The 18,935-nt window shown below is 38.6% G+C and overlaps 1 protein-coding gene across 3 annotated transcripts in view; it reads left to right on the top strand.

The window, feature by feature from the left end:
* Positions 1 to 10,868, top strand: part of HEATR5A (HEAT repeat containing 5A) — a 52,008-nt gene extending 41,140 nt beyond the window's left edge. For 2 of the 3 annotated variants that reach the window (XM_088529289.1, XM_088529287.1), the window contains exons 31-36: positions 1,963 to 2,110; positions 2,825 to 3,097; positions 5,451 to 5,675; positions 8,539 to 8,687; positions 10,024 to 10,237; positions 10,522 to 10,868. In XM_088529289.1, the coding sequence (XP_088385415.1) occupies positions 1,963 to 2,110; positions 2,825 to 3,097; positions 5,451 to 5,675; positions 8,539 to 8,687; positions 10,024 to 10,237; positions 10,522 to 10,823 (1,311 nt within the window). In that variant the 3' untranslated portion in view covers positions 10,824 to 10,868. The remainder of the gene's footprint in view (positions 1 to 1,962; positions 2,111 to 2,824; positions 3,098 to 5,450; positions 5,676 to 8,538; positions 8,688 to 10,023; positions 10,238 to 10,521) is intronic. The other variant, XM_088529288.1, reaches the window with a different exon arrangement.
* The last annotated feature ends 8,067 nt before the right edge of the window (positions 10,869 to 18,935 follow it).

Here is an 18,935-nt window from a genome sequence, read left to right as displayed (position 1 = left end):
TCAGAATTTGTATATGCATTGTGCAATATGTATTATGTGTATACCTGTGTTTAAATAATGTCTGTTTCAATAACGTTTGTTTCACTCATTCATTATTTTCAGTAATGTTTTGTTTCATTAGTCAAATCATGTTTAATGGAATATTTACATTACATTTTTATTTTCTTTCTGTTCCTATGGTTAAAATTCAACAGCTCAGAAATTTAATATCATGAGGAAAAGAATGTTGTTGACACAACCTCTTTTCTTGAAAAACTTTTAAGAGTTATTCAGAAAATTCAGAAACAGATAATTTGGTTTTCAAATTAAATCTTCAGTGCATGTGAAAGCTCACAATGCCTTTGTGCATAAATAAATAAGATTCTTTAGCTTTTGAGGTTAGGTGAAGGGGAGAGACTTTCCAAGAGAGTGACAGCAAATATATATATTCTTAATTTGCTATTCTACCACATACAATCAATAGAAAAGTTGTTTTGCAGCATTGAGTACTTGCTTATCTGAAAATGAGAAATTCAATAAATGTATAAAAAGTGAGGGAATCTTTAATAATTTAAAGTTTTTCCTGGGCAAATATCTTCAATGAGGAAACATCTTCCAGTATGCTAAAGTATACATTTCTGTCAGTACTCTCTCTGTTTTGAAGAATTAGGTAGAAAAGGCTCTTTTTCTTACTTTGAGCCTGACATCCCTAGAAGTCAGAATGAAGGAATAATTTTAATGTGGACACTATCCCCGCTGTCTGCTGTGCAGCCAGGAGTCTGCAGGAGAGGAGCAGTAGGTGGCTTACGTGCTTTACCAAGACCCAAAGTTGTAGAGGGAGGAGAGAGAAGAGCACAACACAGAACCTGTGTTGATGGTGAGGAGTAGAGAAGCGAAGGAGATTGTTCAGAAAGGACTAGTCACCTGAGAGCCAGGCAAAGACACAATCCCAGAATGCAGAGGTGACAATTTCAAGAAATATATCATTAGTTGGGGTGGAATGGCTGGCAATTCGGAGTCGGTGGTGCCAGATTCAGTGGAAACAAGATTGCAAGGGACCTCAGTGAGAGCAGGTTTGTTGGTTGCAAGGGAAGCTGCTCTAGGGAGAGGCTGAAGTAGAAGTGAAGTTTAAGAGAGTGACCATAAGGGAAAGAGGGCCACAGTGCCATGTTGTTAACACTTCCCAACCTGACGTACGGGAAAGGACGAGAGCCGTTAGGAAAAGCTCTATGATGTGGCTTCACAGCAGTGAGGAGAAGGCAAATGCACGTTCCTGGTATTTTTTCCTCTCTGTATCTTTTGTTTTTGAGAAGATTCTACTTTTTTGAGAAGATTCTACTTTTTTGAGAAGATTCTACTTTTTTGAGAAGATTCTACTTTTTTGAGAAGATTCTACTTTTTTGAGAAGATTCTACTTTTTTGAGAAGATTCTACTTTTTTGAGAAGATTCTACTTTTTTGAGAAGATTCTACTTTTTTGAGAAGATTCTACTTTTTTGAGAAGATTCTACTTTTTTGAGAAGATTCTACTTTTTTGAGAAGATTCTACTTTTTTGAGAAGATTCTACTTTTTTGAGAAGATTCTACTTTTTTGAGAAGATTCTACTTTTTTGAGAAGATTCTACTTTTTTGAGAAGATTCTACTTTTTTGAGAAGATTCTACTTTTTTGAGAAGATTCTACTTTTTTGAGAAGATTCTACTTTTTTGAGAAGATTCTACTTTTTTGAGAAGATTCTACTTTTTTGGTTTTTAATGCATTACTCTTATTATTTTTTTGTAGAGAAATTTGAGGAAGAGCTCCTCTTTCTGGAAGCTAGGTATCTAAGGAAAATACTGTTGCGATTGTGTCAATAGTACTGTGCTCCTTAGTGAGACTGAATCATAGTGTTGGTTTTAATGAATATTAATTGTTTGGCTGAGAGTACCTGTTTCTAAAATTTTTGCATCGCCAAGTGGGTATATAAAGCATTTTTCTTGCTTTAGGAGCTGGGTGTAGAACTGTTGAATGTTTTGCATCGACTGATACTGACCAGAGAATCACCTGATATTCAGCTTGCTGCCCTTGAAGTGGTTCGACTGATTCTTTTTGCAGCTCAGGAACATGTGAAAGAAAAACGCAGAAGTGCAGAAGGTACAATAATGTACAAGATGCTAAATGTATCTTATTAGGGTTAAGGCAATTCTCTGTTGGGAAAACTGCATTTCGAAAGCCATATTCCAACGTACTGCTTAACCTAAGTGTTTCACAGCTGGTCATGAGTTGTGGTTTACGTATTTTACAGGTGCCTGACTTAAGAAATTGGGGCAATATGATAGCACATGGTTTTGGAGGTGACTGGATGGGATGAACAGAGAAGAAAGTGAATGCAGGAAAACTGCAGTGAACACTGGAAACTGCAGTGTGGGGAGAGTCTTGCACAGGGAAAAAAAGGGAGGAATCCTGGGAGGGGAAAAAAAAGAAGGGATCAATATCAATAGTGCAAAAAAAGAGTTCTGGCACCCACAGTTGTTGCAAGACAGACTCCACTAATTCCTCTGAAAAAAAAAGGCAAGGGGAGGTGTGGAAATAATCCTTACATGGAGAGAAATTATATTGGCATGGTAGCTCAGCAAGTTTTAATTCTAAGCATATTGCAAACACTTCTGCCCTGTGGCAGTGCATAGTTTGGTCGTTCAGAAGGAGGGATGTCGCAGTAGAACTGGGGACATTCTGTGTTTGTGGGCATGCGCACGTCTATATTTGTCAACATGATCATTTGATGGTGAAACAGTTCTAGGAAGAAAACTTTTTGGAAGCAAAGTACAATTTGCCGATTTCTGTCATGTTTCATCTTTTTTGTTATAGTTGATGATGGTGCTGCAGAAAAGGAAACGTTGCCAGAATTTGGAGAAGGCAAAGATACAGGAGGACTAGTGCCTGGGAAATCATTAGTCTTTGCAACACTAGAGCTGTGTGTGTGTATTCTTGTCAGACAGCTTCCCCAGCTCAACCCTAAGTTAACTTGCAGCCCTGCAGTTCAATCTGGAAAACATCTGTTATTGTCAGAGGATGGAAGCAGACTGGTAGCAGCAGCATTAGTTATCCTCTCCGATGTTCCTGCAATCTGTTCTCCTGAAGGTATGCTATTTCATCACAAGGAAAGACTAAAAGTAAAAAATATGGGACTGTTCTGAACCCATCGTTATTAACTAATTTTCTTAGCTGGAGAAATCTGACCAAGTTTTATTAATTTACTTGTGCCAGTTTTCTAATTACTTTTGCTACTGTCAGATTATAAAACAAATTACTGAAGCGGTTGAAAGTAGTTTTCCTTTTCTTCCCACATGCAATCAACAGATTAATTTTGTGCTGCCAAGTATGCTATACAGTATACAATATGTATCTATTCTACTTGAATCTGCTCTCTGGGAGTTTATCATGCAGCTGTCAATTGAAATCAAAAGGCAAAGGTGCCTTTCAGTAAAACCCATCATTTGAATATTTGATCATTTGAAACATTGTAGAGGGCTAATTTCTCAATTACTTTACTTACATGCAGCATTTTGGTGCACTCCAAATTCTGTTAAGGGTTTTGATGCTGTTGTTTTGGGGTTTATTTGATGTTGTTGTCATTTGTTTTTATTTTTTTGATAAATTCATATGAATGATCCTTTAGTATTCATAATAGCCATACCATATAGAACTTTTCTGTCTTACTCTTCTTTCTTCCTTTTTTCCTTGTTAAGTATCTATGTTATATCTTAGGCAAATCACTTACAAGCTATGGCAATTCCTTTCTCTCTCTTTTTTTTTTTTTCTCCCTCTCTTTCATTCATGCTGTAGTACACTATTTTTCTGTCATGTTTGGCAAGCTTTCAGCTTCAGGAGACAGTATACTCCAAGTGAAATAGTTGACAGCTCTTACTGTCATTGCAGGGTGATTATATGATTTCTTTTTTTTCCACCTGTAGACCATTATTTATCGGTTCAAAGCAAAAGGAATCAGACCTAGCATAATTTGGTTCTGAGGGCAGCTCTCTTGTAAGAAAAATAATCTGTGAGATTTTTTTCTCCTGTAGTACTTCAACAGTTCAAGTTATTCCACCAACATACAGCTTTTAGGATCAGACCAGATGCAATGTTTACACTGGAGAACCTAAGCATTAGGTGACTAAAATGAACGTAAGCTTGCTGTATAGTCAGTTGCATAAGGAAACATCTCCAAAGGTGACTCAAGTGATCAAAAACAAGAGATGTACTTATATGCCTATATTGCTTATAGAGAATTGCATCTTTTTTCCTTTAATAGGAAACTGAAGTCATAGTCCTGTGAATAGCATTTCTCTTACTACAGACACATGTCATGATGCTATACATAGTAAAATATATTAATAAATGATGTTCATAAACTGTATTTCCTACTGTATTCAAACAGTCAATTTTTAGATATTTGAATGTTTAAAATAGAAGATAATGATCTGAGGCTCAAGAGAGATTTACACGTAGGTCAGAGGTCCTTATTATTCAAAAGATCTCTAAAAATATAATACAAATATATTAAATCTCGAACACGAGCATTTTGCTGAATAAGGAAGGACTTTGTACTTTGCTGAATCAAAATTTAAGTTGAAAGAAGTATATATGTATGCAGGATTTTAGAATGTCTCCAACATGTGCAGGATTCTGTATTCCTATAGTGCCCAAAGACACTATGCAAAATTGCTATACCTACTTATTCCTGGGATTTGTACACAGTATCTGTTCGGGCTTCTCAGCCAGCAGATGTTCAAGGACAGATGAAGGCTCGTTAAAAAGTGGGATCACCTACTTGTCCTCTTAGGTCTCCGCTCTTCCAGAATATTTGTTAGACTTTGCTATTATAATCCTGGATATTCCTTATACCTGTTTGCATTGTGAGAGCTTCTTGGTAGTCTTGCTAAATTCTTTACATTAATGATTTCCTGGAGCAGTGAGATCCTCGCCTAACTACACTTTATGTGGGAGAACTATTTCTTCTTACTGGTTTTGAAAGTGCTACCTGTTAATTTGGTTCACGATATTGTTTTCCTTGCAAAAGGTACTCAGATGCTCATATTTTTTTTCTCCACCGTTCAATAGTTCATATACTTTAATAATTTCTCAGCTCTTAGTGCTTCTCAGTGGTTCTTCTCTTGTTGTCTTTCTCTGAATCTTAAGTAAATACTCACTTCATGTAATACAACCTACAAGGTAAAAATATTGTTTTTTTTAATATAAAAGAGAAAAAAAGTTTAACATCACTTAAGCAGTCTGGCTGCAAGTTTGGTATTGTAAGTCACATGATATTTGAAACCTTTTTTCAAGTTACTAGTGTTTATGTTCACACTAGTAATTAAAATGATAAATTATAAATAAAAAAGAGAACCCCAAGCAAAGCACTTCAATTTTTTTTAGCGTCAAAGGTGCCTGCATGTTTCTCACTGCTGTGATACTCATTTGCTTTGTTTTGCAGGAAGCGTTTCAGTTCTTCCCACTATCTTGTACCTAATAATTGGAGTACTCAAGGAAACTGCTGTGAAGTTGCATGGGGGCCAGTTACCTCTGGCCGTGGCTGCGGCTCTGCAGGCGCTCAGAGGGCTCGTGTCTTCGCCCATGGCTCGAGCGGAGAAGAGTCGGGCTGCTTGGACGGAGCTTCTGCGCAGCGCTCTGGTCACAGTGCTCGACTGCTGGGATCAAAGTAAGCACAGATTTGGTTGTGCCTATGTGCTCAAAAAAACGAGCAGTGAAAGGTGGTTCATTTGGACCAATTCCATGCGAATCTAAAAGACTAATATCTCAGTCACAGAAAAATCAGATGAATGCTTAAAACTTCTTAATGTCTGTAGAATAAATTTGTTTTATTCCTTGGTCCAAACATAGTATTACTCAGCACAACAGCTGTTGTTGCTTTGTCCTCAGTCTACATGCTAGTTGTAGTAGGAACCAGTTTCTTTGTCGTTTGCAGCACAAATGAAGATTTTATAGTTCTTTCATGGATGACAATTCCTTGTAGTTTGTTTGATATCAGCTGGTTTGAAGATCTGATTCTATGACAACTGAAAATATGGTTTGTGAGACCATTTTCTAAAGCTTTATCAGTGAAACAATGTGGCTTTAAAATGCACTTAGTCTCACGTAGTCTTTCCTCATACGATAGATGCTCCAGTCCCTTAATCATCTTTGTCGCTCTACGCGGCACCCTCTCGAGAAGCTCAAAGTCCTTCTTGTACTGGGGAGCCCAGAACTGCACCCAATACTCCAGGTGCAGCCTCACCAGAGCTGAGGAGAGGGGCAGGATCCCCTCCCTCAACCTGCTGGCAACGCTCCTCCTGATGCAGGCCAGGATCCCATTGGCCTTCTTGGCCATGAGGGCACATTGCTGACTCATGGTTAACCTGTTGTCAACCAGGACTCCCAAATCCCTCTCTGCAGAGCTGCTTTCCAGCAGGTCAACCCCTGATATCTCCTGGTGCCTGGGGTAATTCCTCCCCAGGTGCAGGACCCTGCACTTGTCCTTGTTGAACCTCATGAGGTTCCTCTCTGCCCAGCTCTCCATCCTGTCTAGGTCCCTCTGATTGGCAGCACAGCCCTCGGGAGTGTTGGCCGCTCCTCCTTGTTTGGTGTCATCTGCAAACTTGCTGAGGGTGCACTCTGTGCCCTTGTCCTAGTCATTGATGAACAAGTTGAAGAGCACCGGTCCCAGCACTGACCCTTGTGGGACACAAGGCCACAGGTCTCCAGGTAGACTCGGCCTCATTTATCACCACCCTCTGGGCTCTGCCATTCAGCCAGTCCTCAATCCACTTCACTGTCCTCTCGTCCAGTCCACGTTTCCGGAGTTTTCCCATGAGGATGTTATGGGAGACTGTCGACACACTAGCAATGCTCGTGTCTTCACACACTAGCATTTCTTTTCCTGATTCTCCCTTTTCATTTTCCAAAAACATATCTCTTCCCTGCAATAACCATACTGAGCAGAATTAAATATTTTATACAGCTTTCATGTGTACAGGAAAATTTGATTTAAAAAATCTTTTTCCAAATTAATCACTTTCAGCTTGGGTTGAAGATAATTATGCAAAAATACACAAGTGTATACATGTGAATATGCTGTATAAAATGATATTTGGTTTTTGAAACTAATTGATATATTATGTGACAAAGTGATGATGAAACACATTTTAAAAAGTGCTAATCCACATAAATTTCAAAGTGTCAAGTCTGTAAAGTCCTTTTTAAAGCATTCTGTATGCATGAAACCGTAGCCTTTCTTGTAATTATTTTGTCTATGTCCAAAGTAGTTAAAGATATATTGTGATGTATATTTATTCTGAGAGAACCAAGTCCCTTTGGCAGTCTTACATTTTATATTGTTTTGTTGTAATAGCTCTCTCCTAGCCCCAGTTAAACATTAATCATGTCAGCATGGCTCTAAGAATAACATTCTCTCTTAACTACTGTGTTTCTAGAGTAGTAAGCTTAAAATTAAACTGCTGCAAAACTGCTGCTGTCTTTCCTTACAGTTCATATGATGAATTAGTATCTGTAAAGGATAAATGTGGGATTGCAGCTTCCCTCTTATATTCTGTGATGCTGCCACAGTGCAGAGTTGCATGGTGTGATGAAAGCAGGACTTAAGGTTTCAGTGTATAGACAAGCATTAAATATCTAAGCTCTGTACAGAGGATTAAGGTCTGTTTTAAAAGTAAAGGATTTTTTTAAGAAAAATACTTCTATGTTTGTTTCCTGTATGTTGCTGCTTGAAGTCTTGATTGTGTTTAAACCTCTGCCTCATGGCTGACCATGATACAGGACTATAAGGAGGATAAGAATTATTATTGCTGGGTTTGTTGTTTGTTTGTTTGTTTTTCTCTAAGGCAATCTGGGAGCTTTATCTAAAGCAATTGTCAATAGAAAGCCCTGTAACCACAAATCGTAAAATCAGGATTTCTTAGAATATGTGGCAAGCTTTCTACCTCCTCGGATTTCCCTGAACTTGCTTGCCACATCTTGTGCAAGCAACTTTTCTGGCACACAGTAACTCTCTGGACTTTGAACATTTGTTGTCGTCCTGCTACGACACACAGCTTGCTGTCACTGAATTTGTCCATGTAGCCTGTCTAAATTTGCCTTCTGTTGCCTACATCTGACCACAGGTATAACTGTTCTTTTACCACAGGTGTAACTGTTTTTAAAAAGTACGCTGTTGGTCATATTTCTCTTGAGTTTTGTTTTTAATAAAATAAAAGCAATTAGTTTCCTCCTTGATGATTTGTATTGCCTTTATGATTTCTTTAATTTCTAAGTTCCAGTTTGTTACTGGAGTGTTGTTATTGCAAACTGAGAAACAGTGACCTCAGTCATATCAAAATAACTCATGTTCTTAACACAAATGTTATGTAATTGCCAAAATAGGCTGCTGTACAGCGCATGGACATGCAAGTGTTTGAGAAAAGGGATTCGCAGAGATGAAGATATTTCTTTTTCCCCTCTTTGTAACATTTGAGTCTACAGCTTTACCTTCTAATGCCAGTCTAACAGACGGCCTGCTCTGTTGACAGCAGCTGAGCTCCCGCTGGATGAAGTGAGCCTGCTCACGGCCCTGACGGTGTTCGTGGTGTCTGCCAGCCCGGAGGTGGCCGCCGGGGGCTGCTTGCACAGCCGCTGCCTTGAGAAGTTTCAGTTAATGCTTCACTCGAAAGATCCTTTTGTAAGTACTCGTCCAATTACAAGAGTATTTCTTTTAACAACATGTTAAGTGTGTGTTAGCTCATTTTCTGCTCAGTTATTTCGTTGGCTCTGTGTGTTGAGCCCAGTTAATTTCATCCCGTATAGACCTACTCCATTTAAGGTACAGTTTAAACAACTTAGCAAGAACATATTCAGCAGTGATATCTTTTTTTTTTTTTTTTTTTTTTTCAGGCACCTGTTTCATTTTATCTGTTCATTTTATCTTCCAAAAAGAGATACCTTTTTTTTTTTTTTTTTTCTCTCTCTCTTGGGAACTCCCTAAGCTGCAGGAACTGCTTCTTTGGGAGCCAGGGAGTGTATCGAGGAAGCAGCACTGCAGAACTTGTGTCTTAGGCATCAGCTGCTGGATGCTGCTGGACAAGTATATAACTGGATTAATGTTTGTTATAACCCAATACAAGTATTTTTATGTAGTAACTTTAGACTGTAGTACCACAGGTTGTATATTGTTATTCTTCACCTAAAAAAGCTGCATATCAGAAAATAAACAAAAAACCTTTTTGTTTATTGTTACTGTAAATACAGTGTTTACAAAAGTCAAAGGCCAACTGTGCAAATAATATGCATTAGATTTTCTGTTTTGATAATATGAAAATTCACTGTGAACTTTTTTTTTTCATCTTTATATATTCATGTAGTAGCAAAGAAAAAAAAAGATAAAAATGTTACCTTTAACTTGATAAATCATCTGTAAAAGATACCTTTAAACATATTAGTATGTCTGGTATTATAAATGTTGGTTTCCACTGACAGGAAGCACAGAATGCCAAATATGACTGCAAGAAAATGCTAGTAGCATACATCATGCATTTGCAAATGTTATCTAATGCATCTGTCTTTCAAAAATGCTGCAGGCACTTAGCTGTTAACTTCCAATAACACATAAGCTGCTTAAGTGACTTGAGGCTTTTTAAAATTTTGCCTCTAGTTTGACAAAGGTACCAATTGCATTCTAAGCACAGTCAATTGTATTTTTTTCAAAAATGGATTTATTTTTCAAAATAGTATTAAGGTGCAATCTTCGCACACAAAAAAAAGACTTAACTGTTAACTGGAACATCTAGGAAGATGTAGGACTCAGTCGAAAGAAGTATGGAAGTATGTTTCTGTTCTAGTTTCTGTTAATGACTTGATTACTAGCTATAATTCATTAGTAGCCTGTGACCTGATGAGCTTTCAAGTTGAGGCACATTTTTCCTCTAAAATTTTAGCGGACAAGCTGTAGGTTTTAAAACACACCGACTTGTATTTTTATGTGTAACTCTTCGTAACTGCAAGTTTGAATTTCCTTTTAGGTACAGCATAAATGCTACCAGCTGCTGCACTCCATCTTTCAGCATCCAAACAAAACTGTGTCATATCCTTACATCCATTCTTTAGCACCATCCATTGTGGGAAAATTGCAGGAAACAGAAAAAGCAAAACCTGAGAATGCTGCTGAACTTCAAGTTGTCCAGGAAGGAATCAAGGTGATCGTAGCTCTCACGGCTGCAGCTGAGGAAGAGCACCGTAAGTACTCCCCTTGCTAGTATGGAGAGCATTAGGCACGCTGAAATTTGCCACAGATAAATCAATGAAAAAAATACCCCTAGGAAATCGAGTCCTTAAGGGTAAATAGCTAACAAAATTATTAATAAAAATATATTATTTTACTGTCTAGCTCAAATAACTGTAAAGTTGCTACTTTGTGTTAAATCTTCATTTGGTCCATGAGAGAAATACTTCTAGCTAGTACTTGAAGCTGCTCTTCAAAAATGTGTCTTCTTTTGTTGTTGTTGTTTGTTTGTTTCTAGGTGCTCATTTGGTGGCCTGCCTTCTGCCGATCCTTATTTCCTTTCTTTTGGATGAAAATGCTCTGGTGTCTGCTACAAACTCAGCAAAATACTTACATGAGTTTGCTTTGCAAAATCTGATGCAGATTGGTCCACAGTACTCGTTAGTCTTCAAAAAACTAATCGCTTCCTCTCCAACTATGAAAGCCAGGCTGGAATCAGCTGTAAAAGGCAATCAGGAAAGCATCAAAGTGAAGACTGCTAAACATGGAAAGAATCCTGGGAAAAGTTCAAGTATCCAGCTGAAGACCAACTTTCTTTAAAGTCTCATACTGTAATTTTATGCACTTTGATATTGATGGCAAAAAAAAAAAAAATTGTCCCTTTTAATTTCTAATCAGAGTAGGAACAGTTGACCTCACATATAGTTAAGTTTGCGCTGAATCACCATGGGAAGTTATCAGAGGTTATCCAATCTGTATTTTTGGATTATTTTGTATTAAAATACCAGAAATACATGCCAGTTTTAAAAAAAAAAAAAAAAAAAAAAAAAAAAAAAAAAAAAACTATAATAATGGTAGATCAATTTAAGAGCAGCCCACATTTGTTCATTAAGTAAAATTATTTTTGTTTTAAATCAGCGTATATCGAAAATAAGTTAGTCTGGGCTTTAGATTTAACTGGGATATAAATTTACTTGCAGGCCGTACTCCATCCTAGTTAATAATGTAACATTCTGCATTAAGTAAACAGATTGTAAGCCTTACTATAAATTACTGTTTGATCTCAAAAAAAAAAAGAAAAAAAGAAAAACCTCAGCTCAATAAGTATTGATAGCTTTAATTCCAAGAACTTGTTGAGCTGGCCACAATTTAACAAATGCTGTTAAATAGACCTTTGTAATGCTTCCTCCGTGAGGCGCAGCAGCTTTCTGCAGCAGGACTGTTGTGGCCACGCAGGGGTTTGCAGGCTTGGGGCCTTGCTGCTGGACCTCGTCACTCGCCCGGGTGGATAGCTGTGCTCACCTTGTGTTGTGCTCGCCAGGCCATTGAAGCTCACATATCTTGTCCAAGATAGGACAGCAATTTTAATATACTGTGCCTCTGATTCAGACATCTATTATATCTGGATGTATGTTTCCTGATCTTTAGATGATCAGTTATATATACATGTAACTCTCCTTAATATACATATCTCTGCAACTAGAGAAGGAAATATTTGATGTCAGCTTGTCTTGTGTTAAATGAAGTACAACAAACTCATATTAAGGAGTATTAAATTATCTTTTTTTATCAAGGAACATTTTAATATAGAAAAATAATTATTAAAATTGCTATGACTATGAAGTATTTTCTACATATAGTGTATTGACTTCTTTCTTAATGCCAGTGTTACCTAACCCAAACACTGTCAAACTGAGGATAGTATTTCTTTGTTGAAACTAGTGGGGAGGAAACAGAAAAAAAAAAAAAAAAGGCATTTGCAGAACTGAGAAACACACTGTGACTCAGGAAGTGTGATGTACTGTATTTTATTATGTTTTGTATATAAATATAATTGTAAATTGTACAGAATTAACCATCTGACCAAAGTTCTAACAATCCCTTTTTCTAATTTGCATAAATAAAGCTAATTTTCTCCACTTAAGGTTCGTCTTAGTTGTTTTACCCAATAACAGAGGAGTTCTAGGGACGTCTGTAACAGAAGGGAAAAGTTAGTAGGCTGCGATGAGGAAGCCCTTAAGGAATGTGGGATTTGGGCATGATGGATCAAGATCTCTATTCTATAAAGCACAATGGGAGAAGTAAGTATCAAGGAGATATGCTTTATATATTTAAATATCCGTTCTGTGCCAAATGCTGTCTAGTGTAAACATGTTAGATGGCCTAGGTGCCCTCATCTTTCTCTGGAGAACCCAAACCTGTTCATGACACCCTTTTACAACAACCAGCAAAGATTACAGCAATTGTTGGCTGTGTCAAACAGGAATTCCCCTATCTGTGGCAATTAGTGATCTCAATCTCATTACTCCTTTCTCCACTCATTACTTCCCCCTCAAAGTTGTATGTTGTACTGAGTATGTTCTTTAAGAGAAGAGCTTATCTAGGCTATTTCTGGAAAATAGAAAACTCGGAACTTTTAAGTAAAACTAGTACCGTGTTACTATCAAAGTAGCCAAAAAAGTTGCTGTGAAAGTTAGCTGCTACTGTAGGTAGTGCATGTGATAATTCATGTAATTTTATAAGAACAGCATTTATCATTTTTCCCACTGTTTTTTTTAATGTTGATTTGATCCAAGTATCTTACTTTGCTCAAAAGCATTTCAGAAACACGTTCATGTTGCACGAGCAGCAAGTAAAGCTGCTAAAAGCCCACAGCCCAAGTGAGAAGCCCTAGATTTCGCAAAGAATTTCTCTGCAGTAGGTAGTATCTAAATGAATCTAATTGAGAAGTACCATACTTGGGTGATTGACAGTTCTTCATCAAATCTTGTAGCCACAGGAGGAGAAGGCTCATTTTCAACAAATCTGTATGTTCTAAATGCAGAAACAAAACCAAGATTCTGTAAATAGAGAACTTTGATAATTCTTAATGTCTGAAAATTAGGTTATATGCATGGCCTTAATTCATTAAGTAATTTAACCACATAACTACTAAAAATACCTTTGTCCTGATTTTGTGCTTGGTTATTTACTTAAAACCACAAACTTGGTAGTGCAAGTAAATCCACTTGTTTATGATTGTATAAATGAATCTGTTACAGGAATGGCCATGTTGCATTTATAAGAAGAATTTGGTTACAGGGTATGAGATATCTTTGGTGCAGTCGTGTTCATTAACAAAAAAAAAAAAAAAAGCACTCGGATAAATGTCCCTTTTTACCTGAAGAAACAAGTGGGAGCACAAAGTGCTTTTGGTTTTAATCCACTCGTCCTGTAGCCAGCACTTGGCACATAAGCTCGTGTTTGACTTCTCCCCTCTGCCAATGCAGCAGAGTCTCCTTATTACCACTACTGCTCTTGTGTCCCAGGCCTCCTTGCTGAGTGCTTTTTCTTAGCCTTTTCTCAAAAGCATATAAATAACCCTTTCAGCAAATTCCTCTTTGCAGTAAAGCATGTGGCCTGCGTGCATTTTTATTTTATATGCTGTTCTCACTGTTTCCTCAAAAAGTTTGATGCTCTACTGTAACAAAAGGCCCTGATTATGCCTAACTGTAACTAGAGAAAGGAGTATCTCACAGGAGGTAATACTTAACTGCTACGCAGAAATCACTTGTAGGCAGCCTTTGTTTATTAAAACAAAATAGGATCAACCAAATGTTGCAAAAGCATTACGCGCTGGGAGTGCAGTTGTTGTTAACTGCATCCAAAGTTTGTAGCACCATCTGAATAAGCAGCATTTATTTCGTCGCGAAAACTCAGCCTCTGACCTGGTACGTTCTGAGGTGTAGCGGTCACCTTCAGACTGAGAGGAGCACCAGGCAAGTGGTGCAGATAACACCAGAAAACAGGATTAACAAATGTGCAAGAAGCATGACCCTTTTCTTTTTATATATAAAAGTCAGTTACTTGTAATTTGTCAAGGGATGTTTTTCCAAAGCTGTCCCAGTCACAGTAACGATGGCAGTCACTGCAATTGCAGGAAGGTGGATCTGGGCTAGGCAGTCAGCTCGGTAACTCGTCCAAAGTAATAGCAATACTGCTGAGCAGGGATGAGGCAGCTAATTCCACGGAATTTTCATCCAGTTTCACACTGAGTCAAGTTTGACATACTTGTGGTAACAGCTGTGTATGAAAAGTCACTGTGAATGGCCAACTTAGGTCAGCCGCAGCATCCTCCAAAAGTTCATCCCTAATCCCAGGGCTAGGTACAGACTTGTTTGGATAAGAATGTTTTCAGCTTCTTGAAATGAAACTATTTTATTAGTACATAAAAAGTTAGAAGGTTTATTCTGTAAAAATGTATCTGTTTCTTATCTAGCAGTGGTCTAAATCTGGCAATGCCTCTTTAAATTTGTAATAAACTGCTTCTGTTTTCTTCCAGTGGACAATTTGGCCAGTGATACTTCAAGTGAAGCAAGAAAGTAAGGAGAAAAATAACCCAATTTGTTCAGTGTTCAGTTTTGGACAAAAGAACATAGAGCAAGGTAGTTTGGGGGGATGTTTGTTTGCTTATTGCCTTGCTTTTGTGTTCAGCAGGGTCAGGAAGAGCTGCTCTCTCTGCCTCTGCCCAGAGGCCTTGATGCTGTGGGCTTCCATAGACACTGCTTTTTACATGAGTAAATCGTACGGCCTGATTACTCATTTTGCCAAGTACAGATTGTCTTAAAATTTAGAAATAATGACAATAGTTATTGAATTACAACCTCTGACCTTTAAAAATAGCAAATAAATAAAATTAGGCAGCCAAGTCTTAAAAGACAGGTGAGGATTTGACGGCACCTCTGTGTCCTTATCAATGTTCTCAACTGTTGCTGCAGATGATTTTTCACCCGGGACTGCAATTCAGCTGGCTAATGCCTATAACAGACAGCTTTTTACACATGCTGCACCAGCTATTTAATGACAGCTGCATATAGCTTCAAGGATAAAAAGAAAGCAATCAAAAGAAAACATGTTTCACCAGGTATTACATATTTTACCTGCGTCTTATGTATTTTAAGGGTTGTAATACTGAAAATTACTTATGTAGAATAAAGAAAGATGCACTTAATGCACTGTTTTCAGTGTAAAACAATACTGAAGATGCTGCTGCTGTGTCTACAGCCTCTCTGAAACGTTGGGTATTTCTCTTTTTTTTTTGAGGGGCAGTTGATTTTTTTTCTTCAAATGTTCTCTGGAGAATAAATTGTTTATTGCACACAACAGTGAAAGGGGAAGTGACTTCTAAATATAGTGAAAGTAGAGCTGAAGATTTCTCTGAGAAACAGGTCAAAGCCCAAACAGGGTTCCAAAAATTTTCTGTCTATGGTAGGTTAGCCCAAAATCATTCACTTTGCAGTTGAATAGAAAGGTTCCTTGATGGTCCCGCTCCCACTTTTGCAGTCCCAATTATCTGTAGTGCAGAATTGGAGTCTAGTGTTGAATGGGGCATCCGCTCCCTTTATCTGTGTTGTGCTCTAGCTGCTTAACAGCAGCACTCGGGAGAAAACAAATCGGTATGATGATTACTGGGTTCAGCTGGACGCTTTTCATTATCTGTATTATTTACGTGTGCCAATTTGACCAGAAAAATGCACAGAAAAAACTGATATTTATATATGCAAATCTGGAAACGAGCAAAATGCAATCTGGAAAAAGATTCCCTGTTGCTACCACTGTGAAATACTCTTAACTTTTTATTTAAATCCTCTGTGGAGAAGATTTTGATTATGGAATTCTCTGTAAGCATTTTCTTTACCTAGTGTCTTTTTATGCTTTCCTGCCAAAAAGGAGAAGGTTTTGAATGAGACAGTTGTTTTCAGTAAAAGTGCATGCCTCGGAGGTTCTGGAAACAATTCTGATTTATACCTAAAAATATAAATACTCTATAATTGGAAAATACAACCTATCATTATGAAGGCAAATGCTCTTAACCTCATCCCTTCTCACGTAAGCTTCATGGCAAACACGAGCAGAAAACCACCAGATGTATGCATGTTTTACAGGAAACACAGATACAAGAATAACTGGTTCAAGTTGTTGCTACCAAGTTTCTTGAAATTGAGTTAGAGGAATAAAAGAATCTGCCCCTAAGGAAAAAATCTGATTTTCCTTTACAACTGTACATCTAATGAGCAAGAGAAGGGAGAAAGGAATGGAGGGAGAAGAAGGGTAATAGAGGAGATAAATGCAAGGAAAAGGTTTTCGCTTCCAGTGTCACGAAATCTCACTATCTACTTCCAGGAACAAAAGTGCTCATCTTGGTTTTATTTACTAGGGTGGTAGTACTGATTACTAATTGAAACTTGAAATTGATTTTAAAATAGTCAGATTGTCCAAACTGTATCCAAAGATTTTTTTTGTCTGTTCCTCTTGGGAACTGTTCAGCCTGATGCGTAACTGCCCGAGCAGCGCTCACGCTCAGTGTGCCTGTGTTTTCCTCGAGTGCGAGCAGAGGAAGTTTTGGAACAGACTCACTAAGCTGGTACAGCAAAGGTCGGTGCTGCTTTGCAGAAAATACAGATGGTGACTTGTCAAAGCAGTGAAGTGTTTAACTGCTAGCGAGTCAAATGGCACCATAATGTGATTGGAGGAGGGTGGAAGGATAAACTGACCCTTCTGTGCTGTATTCCTCCTAGGACCGTTTGGAGGCCAAGAAATCTGGGAATAATTTGCTTCTGTGAAGCCTTCACTTGCTTGTCCTGGAGCAAGTTCCCTGTAAGAGATTCTGTCTCCTGACTTCCTGGGATTACAAAACTGTATCTAGCTTACACAGCAGTGCCCCCAAAACAAGGGAACGTATTTCTAGCTAGTGCAAGAACTGAAGGAAAGCCTTTAAAATGCAGTTCTGCTGAAGCAAGCCCCCCAGGGCTGTGTAAAGCTCCCTGTCGGAGCTCCTTGCTGGCCGCCTTCCTCGCCCCCCAGGCGGCTGGGTGCCCCGTGCGCGGTGCCAGCGCGATGCAGCTCGCGCAGCAGCAGAGACTGCGGGGACACCGGGCAGGCCTGGGCAAGAGCAGCAGCTGAGGGGCAGCCTGCCAGAGTGCAGAGCAGGCAACACTGTGGACCCCGGAGGGGGCCTTTCCCAGGTCAAACAAATGCTCGAGGACAGAGAGGGAGGAAGGAGGCCGGGTCAGAGGAAAAGAATATAAATGCTATTAGGGCATGGGTGGTAAGAAGAGAAAATAGTATTTAGATCAGTTATGTGCTTCACTCACTGCTTCAGAATGGCCTGTGTCAGGCAGGTCTCCCACTCACTGAGGTGACTATGGCAGAGGCTGCTGCCAGCTGGTTCTCACCACAAAGTGCTGCTCTCGCATAACTGCAGTGAGGACCCAGAGGCAGGGGCCATTCACCTGCATTCTGCTACTCCATTCAACATATTCTAGTGCCACCCACAGTACCAAAACTGGCAGGTGCTACTGTAGGATTAGGTGGCACAAAACTAGTTTAACCAATGGATTTGTTTAAGCTGACATGGAGCCATTTGTGATCTCATGTTAAAATATTTCACACAATCTTATTTGTTTCTTCATGACTCACAGGCGGAAGTTCTACGTGGTTCTCCCAGAACATGGGAGGGATCGGGCTACTGCTCCATCCCAGAATTACTGCTCTAGTCTCTTTCATGGCTCAACAGTTGACTACAACCCCATAAAATATTTTACAAATGAAATTTGTACAATATTGTACAGTTCCTATAATTATAGGATTCATTAGCTTTCCTGTTCTGTCCACTATGCTTGTAGTGCCCATTACTCACCATTAGGACAGAGAGAGAGAGTGCCGACCACCCTTGTAAATCAAAGCAAAATGATCTATATTAGGCAGCATGTTACAAGACAAGTTAATGACATCGTTATAAATAAAGTAATAGAAAGTTACTAGCATCTAATATTGGGAATCTATATCCATTGACAATATATGTAGTAAAGCAGCCATAAATTGATCATAAACTATATGCTCTCTATGGAAACCATGAAAACTGTCACTGCAATAATGGGAACTTTGTCAGACTGCAGTGTCTGTCACTGCTCCACAAAAAAAAAAAAAAAGAATTACTGAATAGCTAAATAGTGTGCAAGGTAGGAAGCCACATCTGAAAGGAAGTAACAAACAACTGCAATAGCAGCCACCCACTCCAGTTTTTGCTGTGTTTTATTTATATTGAGTCTTACAACACCCATGCCTGCACACTTTGTATGTTTCCATCAAAAGATTTTGAAATTAGCTATAAGGAGTTGTATGAGCTGCAAAATTTTGCCACCGGTCCCTTATTAGATTAGGATTTCAACCTAAAATGGGAGGTTTTCTTTGGAGAGGAAGATTATTCCTTGGAGTGTCTAAAGAGGATTGTGAAGTGTTTTAATTGTTCAGTAGCAGGGGAGTTTTTCTGGGGCAGGTAGACGAGAACTGAGTGCACTTACTGGTTCCTGGTGATGGTAATGCCAGGGTATTTCCAACCACCTTTAATTGCTGGCAGCAGCTCAGTTCCTTAGGGCAGGGAAGACAGTGTAAATATCTGTAGCCTTTAATTAGAACTTGTTCCCCTCTTTGGAAGAGATTTAAACTGCTGATAACACAGTCTGCAAAGAAGACCTAAGAGAGAGAATGATTTTCCAAAGCACAAGAAAATGTGCATATCTCTCTTTTCAGGAAGGAGGGGAAATTGAAACAAATCATGGAAATGAAAGAAGAAATGTTCTAAAAAGACTGAATTTTCTCCGACCCCCTATCTCTCCCCCTGCAATTTGAGAGGGAGTGAATTATTGGCAAAGCATCTCTGCCCATGGCAGC

This window comes from Tinamus guttatus, unplaced genomic scaffold, assembly GCF_059628265.1.
Source record: "Tinamus guttatus ecotype Peru unplaced genomic scaffold, ASM5962826v1 Tinamus_guttatus_pri_ptg000327l, whole genome shotgun sequence".
In the NCBI taxonomy this organism is placed as follows: domain Eukaryota; kingdom Metazoa; phylum Chordata; class Aves; order Tinamiformes; family Tinamidae; genus Tinamus; species Tinamus guttatus.
This window is presented reverse-complemented; position numbering and strand designations above follow the sequence as displayed.